The sequence below is a fragment of the Phoxinus phoxinus genome, assembly GCF_949152265.1.
Source record: "Phoxinus phoxinus genome assembly, chromosome: 4".
NCBI lineage: Eukaryota > Metazoa > Chordata > Actinopteri > Cypriniformes > Leuciscidae > Phoxinus > Phoxinus phoxinus.
In genome coordinates, this window is record NC_136879.1 from 2,752,007 (window position 1) to 2,762,177 (window position 10,171).

General features: G+C 38.9%; 1 protein-coding gene and 2 long non-coding RNA genes across 3 annotated transcripts; 2 read left to right on the forward strand and 1 right to left on the reverse strand.

Annotated features, from left to right (window-relative positions):
• The first annotated feature begins 550 nt into the window (after positions 1 to 550).
• Positions 551 to 1,168, forward strand: LOC306997657. The gene is made up of 3 exons (XR_013797422.1): positions 551 to 618; positions 716 to 896; positions 1,054 to 1,168. It is a non-coding gene; the product is annotated as an uncharacterized lncRNA (long non-coding RNA).
• A 31-nt stretch (positions 1,169 to 1,199) lies between these two features.
• LOC306996690 lies at positions 1,200 to 2,446 on the forward strand. The gene is made up of 4 exons (XR_013797150.1): positions 1,200 to 1,300; positions 1,389 to 1,560; positions 1,991 to 2,143; positions 2,313 to 2,446. It is a non-coding gene; the product is annotated as an uncharacterized lncRNA (long non-coding RNA).
• A 3,602-nt stretch (positions 2,447 to 6,048) lies between these two features.
• On the reverse strand, positions 6,049 to 7,929 carry LOC306996864 (uncharacterized protein; the record flags this gene model as incomplete). The annotated part of the gene is made up of 7 exons (XM_079609767.1): positions 6,049 to 6,249; positions 6,320 to 6,436; positions 6,539 to 6,758; positions 6,849 to 6,992; positions 7,082 to 7,245; positions 7,597 to 7,744; positions 7,853 to 7,929. The coding sequence occupies 7 exons, from the start codon at positions 7,927 to 7,929 to the stop codon at positions 6,049 to 6,051; spliced, it is 1,071 nt and encodes a 356-aa protein (XP_079465893.1).
• Between the last annotated feature and the right edge of the window lie 2,242 nt (positions 7,930 to 10,171).

Below are 10,171 nucleotides of genomic sequence, written 5' to 3' on the forward strand. Positions count from 1 at the left end.
GGGGGACATTTGTTGCATTCACCCAGCTTTGTGAAAAGTGTAACTACCACAGACAGTGGCAGAGCCAGCCCATTGTAGGGAGTACCCCACTTGGAAACCTGCTATTGTCTGCAGCAACATATTTTACTGGTGGATCTTTTAAACAACTAGAGAAGGTATTACAATTACATTAAAATAAAAAAAAAGTACTGTGTTGTTTCAGTATAAGTACTGTATAAATGTTATTTATTTTCTATTTTCTTAGATTTTCAAGGCCATGAAGCTCCAGATGATGCATTATGTAACTTTTAGGATTCATGCCAGGAATTTCATTGAGCCTACCATAATACACAAGTGGAACCGAGATCAACTGAATCTTATTAGGCAGCTGCAAGAGGGAGGAAATGTTGCTGTGGCTGGAGATATGCGTGCTGACACACCAGGCACGTTTAGACTATAAAAAAATTCATGCTGTTTATTTTATAGTCTTTGATTTTTCATAAAATATTATGATATTGATGTTCTCAGTAACGTTATATAAATATATAATTATGATGTTTACAATAGGACACTCGATTTGGCAGCTACACCATTATGCACATGGAAACCAACAAAATTCTGGATCTTCAACTAGTTCAGGTTAATAATTCCTAAGTATATAAAATAATTTTGACACTTTCTTTAATCTGTTATTGTTTATATTCCTGTATTTGAATTGTTGTGTACCCAACAACAGAGCAACGAGGTTGGTGGCAGTTATCATATGGAAAAGGAGGGATTAAAGCGTTGTTTCGACAAGCTGGAGTGTAATGGTTTAGCTGTTGACTACATAGTCACCGATCGCCATCCGCAGATTCAGAAGTACCTGAGGGACCGCAATATCACTCAGTTCTATGACGTGTGGCACTTTGAGAAAGGTAATTATTTATCTTTGTGTATTTAATCAAATACAAATTTGATTCTTGTTAAATTAATTATGTTTAACTGTTCAACCTAACTTGTTCATTTTTATTTTTGGTGTAATTTGATTATTTTGAAATAATGATTGTACAACCAAGCTTTTACATTGTACAGGTTTGTCTAAGAAGCTTGACAAACTTTCAAAAAATAAGGACTGCGAGCTGCTGAAAAAATGGTTGCACAGCATCAAGAACCATGTTTACTGGAGTGCGAAATCTTGTTCTGGGCCCAGAAAAGGTGGCGAAGTGGAATTCACTGCACAACCACATACAAAATGTACATGTTCATGATAATCCCCTTTTTCCCAAGTGTGAGCACCCAGACAAAGTTTCAAGGGATCCAACAAAATGGTTCCAACCAGGTATGACTATATAGAGACACTAAATAAAATGACTGTTAAATCTGTTAAAATTTGTGTATTTTATTAATATTTTTTAATCTGGATACAGGATCAATAGCACTCCACAAAGTGGAAAAGCCATTATACAACAAGCGAGTTCTCAAGGACATAGAAAAGCTCAGCCACCACTTTCAGACGTCGTCACTGGAGACATTCCACAGTCTGATTTTGCGTTTTGCCCCAAAGAACGTCGTCTTCCCTTTCATAGGAATGTTGTGCAGGTAATAATCTTTGACATAATCAGTAATGCCTTATCTAATAAAACTATTTATATACATAGTTTCTAAGAATTGTGATGTAAAAAAATTTGTATTCATTATTTTATTTATATTAATGATCAATCCCTATAATAAATAATGTATTTTCCTAATAAGGCATAAAAAATTCAGTTGGCTAGAAGCATTGTCTGTGGCCCCATGTTATTATCTATGTTATGCGTAGCAGAGATATAAAGAGGTAGAGAGCCTCACCGTCTTGGTGCACACTCTCACATTTTCTTGACTGGCTGTGTGACTGTGAGCCTTTCTTGCAAGAAACTAACCATTATAATCATTGATTGAACATTTTTCTCTTATTCAGAATTTTTTATATATTTCCAACAATACAGTCTACTAATCTTTGCATATTTTATGGATTGTGCAATGGTTACAGGCTGTATCTTGCAGCAATGCACTTTAATGAAAAAAAATGCTAACCGTGAGCAAGCAACAACAACTGAAGGACAGGCTGTGTATAAATTCCTTTTTCCAAAGTCCAAAAAGGGGGAATGCACAGCAAAGCCAGTGAAAATAGACCCAACATACAGTAAGTTGTAAAATATATTTTATTTACAATAATATAAAAAAAACTATAATAAATATAAACATAAAAATATTTCTAAATATTACAGTATTTTAAATTATACAACAAAAGGAAGATTATTTATCAGTAATTCTGTAAAACCATAGAGTGTATCTGTGTTCTCTTATAACAGACTATGTCGATGACCTTATGAGCCTTCTGCTACATAAATTCTTTGTGGATCCCAAGCCATATGCTGACGAGCTGCACACAATCCCCATTCCACCTCCTCTGTCATCACAGTTTGAAAAACCCTCCAAAGAAGAGTGTTGATTGCCCACCGTGTGTCACGATTCAGTCGAGGGGTGGCCGGAACCCAACATACTGTCCAGCTGGATCAGGAAACTGCTGGCGTATCTGGCGCACAACACATGACGGGATGACAACCCTCACACTACGTCCTAGGTAGCCCCAGCACCAGCTGACAAAGCTACGATATGCCAGATACCGGAAACGCCTATGGCAGGAATAGAAAACCACAATATTGTAAATAAAACCAGTGGTATAAAGTAAACATGTATATGTGATGTGTAAATATGTTAGGTTTTGTACTATTTTGGTAGTTTTTGTCTTTAATACACAACAAATTTAGTAAAAATAATTTAATGATTATCATGGCTTGTGTATATATAATTTTGAATCTATTGTCTTTTATTTATATTATTTCACACAACATAATTTCATTAAATTTAATAAATACTTACTCCTCTTCATTTCTGCGCCTTACTGGTCCATAGTCGGCTCTGTAAATATTATTGATGTTTTGTAAAGTATACGGATTTAGGCAGTTTGGTTCGAAACCTGGATGGTCAACCATACATATAAGATGGTCTGGAATCTCCAACATTCGTTTTACAACCTAAACATTAATGTAAGACAATGAGTATATATATATACTGTACAACTAAAAGAAAAATTTCTTTTAAATATGAAAAAAGGATTTTACATAACTATAAATAAGCATATAGCATAATTTTGGTACTAGCTTATTACACTACCTTCTGTATTTCTTTGCAGCAGATGTTTTCCACTTCAGTTGGCATTTTTGCACAGTTATTACATGTACACCTAGTAGAGTAATATATATATATATATATATATATATGTATATATAAATTATTGAAAAGACTATTAATAGACAAACACTTATTATTGTTATAAATTAAACATCAACTATTATAATTGGTACAATTATATAACAACATATCTTTAAATTATGAGACACCAACAAAAAACAAACCATTCTGAAATGTCGTTTAACAGCCGTCTTTGAACAGGTTCTGCTCTGTCATCTTCACTAAAATTTTCTGGATCCGATTCTGGCTCAAATTGGTATGGTTTGATTGACGCCATTATTTCTAATACCACCACAGCGCAGACTACCGTTAAAGGTAAGGGGCGTGACGTTTCCGAAAAACGTGGGCTAGGCGGTTAGCGAATCACATCACACTGGGCCAGCTAACCAATCTGAGCCCATTGCGTATTTTTGAGGGACTGGCTTCATAGAACCCGGAAACTATCCGAGCGTTTTTACAAGGAAGGACAAAGCAGTGTGGAATAAAGGTGAAATATATGATAAATAACGCATTTTTAAAAAAACGAAGCATGAACACGTTACAGTGCACCCCACAAACACAATCAAGCCTTCGAAAAAGTCTGTTTTACCACCCCTTTAAGCTATGATTGATCCACGAGCGTGTGCACATACCAAAGTGACGTTGGCACCAAACAACCAGAGAGCGAGAGCGATATATTTTTTCCGCAGAGGAGCAAGAGATAATCATTCAGAATTAAGATGAATTTAAATATGTATTACAAGCTCGAAAAAATACGGTCTCTGCTGCCAAAGCAAGAAGACTGTTGAAAGATTGCCGATTGCGTTAATGTGTAAGCTAAACAAATACGTTCTACACTGGCTGTGCACAATTATTAGGCAAGTGAGTATTTTGACCATATCATCATTTTTATGCATTTGTTCTAACCCCAAGCTGTAAAAACTTGAATGCTAATTGGATTTAAGCATTTCAGGTGATGTGTTTTTGTGTAATGAGGGAGGGTGTGGCCTAAGGAGATCAATACCCTATATCAAGGTGTGCATAATTATTAAGCAGCTTCTTTTCCTCAGGCAAAATGGGACGAAAAAGAGATTTAACTGACTCTGAAAAGTCAAAAATTGTAAAAAGTCTTTCAGAGGGATGCAGCACTCTTGAAATTGCTAAGATATTGGGGCGTGATCACAGAACCATCAAACTTTTTGTAGCAAATACTCAACAGAGTCGCAAGAAACGTGTTGAGAGAAAAAAACGAAAATTAACTGCCAAAGATTTGAGAAGAATCAAACGTGAAGCTACCAGGAACCCATTATCCTCAAGTGCTGTCATATTCCAGAACTGCAACCTACCTGGAGTGCCCAGAAGTACAAGGTGTTCAGTGCTCAGAGACATGGCCAAGGTAAGGAAGGCTGAAATCCGACCACCACTGAACAAGAAACATAAGTTGAAACGTCAAGACTGGGCCAGGAAATATCTGAAGACAGATTTTTCAAAGGTTTTATGGACTGATGAGACGAGAGTGACTCTTGACGGACCAGATGGATGGGCCCGTGGCTGGATAAGTAATGGGCACAGAGCTCCACTTCGACTCAGACGACAGCAAGGTGGAGGTGGGGTGATGGTATGGGCTGGTATTATTAAAGACAAGCTAGTTGGACCTTTTCGGGTTGAAGATGGACTCAAAATTAACTCCCAAACCTACTGCCAGTTTTTAGAAGATTCTTTCTTCAAGCAGTGGTACAGGAAAAAGTCTGCATCTTTCAAGAAGACCATGATTTTTATTCTTTTTTTATGCTCAGCTTTATTATGAAGCAAAGCAAATGAAAATAGCTCACAATTTGACTGAATTAAAGATGTTTTATTGTGACAAGCCCTAAACAAAACATATTTAAGCTGTTCTCTGATCAGTCATCCAGCCAGTCGAGGGTCATTCAGAGTTCCACCAGTGCTGAAATTAAATAAACCAGTCAATGATTGTTCAAGAGTAATCATGTCTAATCTCTGCATATACTCTCTGTGAAGGATGATGTAAAACTTTACCTCTGATAGTACTCCTCAGAGCCTGTGGAGCACTACAAAGCACGCATTTAGATCCCTGCGTGCCCTTTTTGGAGGAGGCTGTTCAGGAGACACAGGGCAAGGCAGCATGTCAAACGTGTCCTGCTGGCTCGTGGACGCACCTGGCGCATGCACATTGTCCTGCCGGCTCGTGGACGCACCTGGCGCATCCACATTGTCCTGCCGGCTCGTGGACACACCAGACCCACTTCTAGATCAATGAAAAAGCAATAAAGAAAGAGCCAATGAATGACTGCTTTGAGTAGCAACATTACAAATGCTGTTTTAGTGCCTTGAAAACTCTTATCACTAAGAAAAAAGTTTACATAAAAAAGTCTTAGCAAATGCAGTCACACACAAAAAGCAAGTCACACCCTAGTTATGAATCTAATATTCTATACATTGATGCTAATGTTTCTCCTTCAGCTGCTCTTCCAAAACATTGAGTGTTCTAAGGTTAAATAATCATCTCGGTCATTAGATTTCAAACTGCTTACCGTGTATTTCCACCAATCCGCTCAAGCACATTCACCGCCCGCTTAGCATCGTTTGGTGTCCTCATCCTGTAGTGCTTTTCGGCTGTCTCCGGCGTGTGTCCTAACAGCCGAGCCACCGCATTCCGGTCCACCTCCGACAGGTTTTTGGAAGCGGTTTCGAACGCCATACGTGCCTCACCGCTGGTCACCGCTGGAATGTTGTATCTAGAACACAGGGCAACATTAGAATGCAAAATAACAAGCGATCCATGTGCACATTTGTCTACTTTAGATTGAGAAAAATAAATACAGATATGCATAATGGCACATACTTCGCATGGAGTCTGTACAGGTCATTGCAGGGATTGTGTATTGGCCTTCCCGAAGTCGATATAAAAAAGCGGCCCTCTGCCGCAGCGTCGTCCCCTGACCTGGGCCCTTGGAGCATCACCGGCCGAATGTGCCTGAAGTACAGGCTGAACCACTGGGAAAAATAAAAATATATTTAAAAACACACACACACGGTTATAATGTCATTCTGAATACAAACGTACAAGTTCCTGGTCAGCGGTCAGAGGAACTTCTGCGACTTGCGAGGCAGCCGTCTTGTGCTCCTTCACCGCCACAGAACAGCCGTCCTCTGTCTGGGTTCTCCCCTGCCATTCCTCAACCTGCAAACACACAAATATTCAACAACAGGTCTCACTAACAATCAAAAAACATGAGGCATTGATGAAATAAATAAAAAATTTAAGTCACTAAAACACACTCACAGTCATGATGGTTACGACACCGGGTCGCTGGAGGAGCTTGAGGATGACGACCGCCTCCAAATAATACAGCACGAGAAGGCGGTCGTTCTTCTCAAGCTCATCCCCTGGAATGGCTTTTGGACCCTGTAGTTTCCTCACAACCTCCAGGAAATCCTCAAGAGCCAAACCCATGATCGCCAAACAGTCTTCCGGCAGCTTTCCCTTCCCGTAACCATGGTACCTGAGAAATAAAATAGTAGTATTGAGCTCTCCTGCGATTTCCGTGTAATAGATCAAATGGGAGTGAAAAACATTTAATTAAAAAAAATACCTTTTTTGGGTCAACTCCTTGTTGACCTTCTTAGACATACCGGCTCTAATACCGTCCAGAGGACCCATAAAGTCTCTACAATCACTGTAGAGGCTTTTGTCCTTGGTGTGGAGGCTGGTAAACGTCACAATGTACTTCACGAACCTTAAAGAGAGAGAAAGAAATTACTGTTATAGCCAGAAGACAGCCTATCCGATAATTATCAGTTTACAGTTACATGATGTGTTTGATACGAGTACTGACCTCTTGAGACTTTTCCAGTAGTTAAGGACAGTCTGCTTGGAGAGTCGGGTCTCGTGAGTACATTGAAGTACTCTCTCACCTTCTCCACCTCCCGAACAAACAACAGGCTTGGCTCTTTGGGATCCATGTAGCGCAAGAAAGCCACATTTTCCACCTGTAATTATACATTACACATTAAAATCTGAATGTTGAACAGGTTAACGTGTGACCACAACACACATTTTATGGATAGGAACCAAAATACATTTTGGGAACAGTTTATTTAACATTCAGTACCAGTAAATTACGCATAATTAAATGCAAATAAACCTAAACTAAATCCAATACTATAGTAAGTGCATGTATTAATATTACACATTACTTAAATATATAATTACACTGTAACAATGACACCTTAAAATAAAATGTAACCTACTTTTTCTTCAAATGTATTTATTTAGTTGTCTGTGTGTGTGTGTGTGTGTGTGTGCGTGACGTTTAAATGCAACTTTTCTTTTAAAATTACCTCTTGTTTGCTTTTCATGTTGCCCAGGTCCACGCGCAAATAGTGGTAAAATCCTTCAAGAAGTGGGTGTTTGATTGAATGTTTCTTGTAAAGGCCTTTTTTTGTCATCTCCACCCGGACTTCAGAGGTCCACCTCGGTCCCCCAGTGCTGCAAAAATCAAATCAAAAAGGTGGTCAAATGATTGTGTATATGTTCAAGAGTAATCAAGTCCAATCTCTGCATCTGCTGTCTGTTAAGGATATAGTGAAACTTTACCTCTGATAGGACTCAAAAAAGCTCTCATCATCAGATGCTGGATCAGGTTCCGCTGGTTCTATAGCTGCCATCTGCATCTCTGCATCTGCCGTGGAGGTGTGAGGAACCGCACATGGAGCAGGAAGGATTCAAGGAATGTTCCTCACCACAAAACCTTTCTTTTCCATTTCCTCTAACATGCTAAGAAAAGAAAAACAGTAAATACACACACATTTGATGGAATGAGTATTGTACTGCAACACGACAAACCAGTGAGGCACAAAATAAATATTACATAAAAAATATTCACACCTAGCGAGAGGATCAGCCGCTGCAAAAATCTCCCGGATCCTCTGGTACTCCCAGAACCGTCCGGTGTGTGATAACTCGGCCATCTCCTTATTGGCCTGGATCATGGTGGTTTGTATCTCCTCCTCAGTTCTTCCCTCCATGCACGAGGTCCTGAGATGCCCAGGGAGAGTGCGTGGAGCCTTCCTGCAGAGTGGACAGAGGAAGTAGATCCTGCTGTGGAACGTGCTGTACAAAAAACAAAACAAAAAAGGTTATTTTACCACATACAAGTTAAATTAAATGTAATCAACTTAGTCTGCAGCAGAGGTTTTTTTTTCAGTCTTTATTTTTTTATATGTGATGATTTTGACATTTTATGTGATGATGATATGTGCAGTCCACCATTTTCCAACCACTTTTAACATATTGTTAAAAGTGTTTTTTTCTTTGAAACTCAGTAAAAATCTAAAGCTTTTTATCATGTTTTTTTGTTAAAATCAGAATAAAGCTCAGTTTAGAAAGATGCTGATGATTCAAAAACGTTTTCACAAACAAAGAGTTTGGCCACCATGCTTGTAATGGTGGCAGTTTTTGAATGAACAAAGAGAAGCTGCATGTAAGGACCTCTGAACTCAAATGATTATTCTTGAATAAAATAATTATCAAAATGAAAGAAACATCGTCCTCTGGCTTAAACACAAAAACACAAGCATTACCTTTTTTCACCTTGTCCTTCCATATTCACAGTATCAAATGAAGAAAATTTCCAAAGTTCCAAAACAGAAGTTGTTGTCAGCTGAAAGATTTTTAAGCTGTGTACCTGAGAAACAGTGAGTCAAAGCTTAATACTCAGTGTCTATTGTCAAACCATCCAATCAGATCTCAGCATTAAGCAGGCTCCCATCAACGTGTCAATGGCCCATTTAGATTCAGGGCAAACTGAGTTTTGTCTTATTCCTCAGAAATATATTATGCTTTTATAACATTTAAATTAGTTAGAAATTAGTAAATGTGACCAAATATTTGTAAACTGAACATAATGAGCTTCATTTAGATAGAGGCACGAAATCTCTCTCTCGGACCTTCACCATGACTGTTCCCTGCTGGTGGAATGATCTGCCTAACTCAGCCAGAGCTGCTGAGTCTGTAGCCATCTTTAAGAAACTGCTGAAGACGTATCTTTTTCGGCAGCACTTGAGCACTTGATCCAGTACTACTAACACTAACACTTTCTTTTCTATTCTAAAAAAAAAACAAAAACAAAAAACAACTTTTGATTTGTACTGTGAAGGGTTATAGCACTTGCATACTGTTGTCCTACTGCTAGTTTAATTGCTTCTATTGTTTCTCATTTGTAAGTCGCTTTGGATAAAAGCGTCTGCTAAATGAATAAATGTAAAGGTAAATGTAGATAGGAAACACATAAAAAAAAACTTGAGATTTGAATAGAAAAAGAGCAGCAGCTCTGCTGCTGGAATCATTGGCCAGGTATGTCTCTTCATTGAACCAGGGCATAACTCATCACAAACAATTTGTGTCATTCATCATTTCTTATATTATAAACCTTATATTCCTTACTTATGCAGCACTTCTGCGAGCGAGACATCAATGGCCACGAGCTCCATGGCCTCCACAAGCGGTGCAGCTCGGAAGGACTTTGCTGAGTTTGTGGCGAGATTTCCTGTTTCGCCGGAGGGTCAGCCGCCATCCAAGAGGCAGCGGGTCGAATCAGGGTTTCCTGATGACCGCATCTTCTATGACAAGTGGCGGACAACCCAGTACGCCAAGAGAGAGGAATATCTGCTGTGTAAGTTTCCGAATCCATCAATAATAGAGCATTGACACTCATTAACTCAACACAAAAACTAGGCCATTCATTTACAGTGACAAGTGATTCACATGAGTAACATTATTTAATTCTGTCTTACAGCACATTTCACGGTCCGCAGGCCTTCGGCCGCAAAGGTGGCACGGATCATCAAACAGGAGGGCTGGAAGGTGAACTGTCCTAAGCCAGTTCAAGAGGACATTGTAGGGCTGTGGACACCA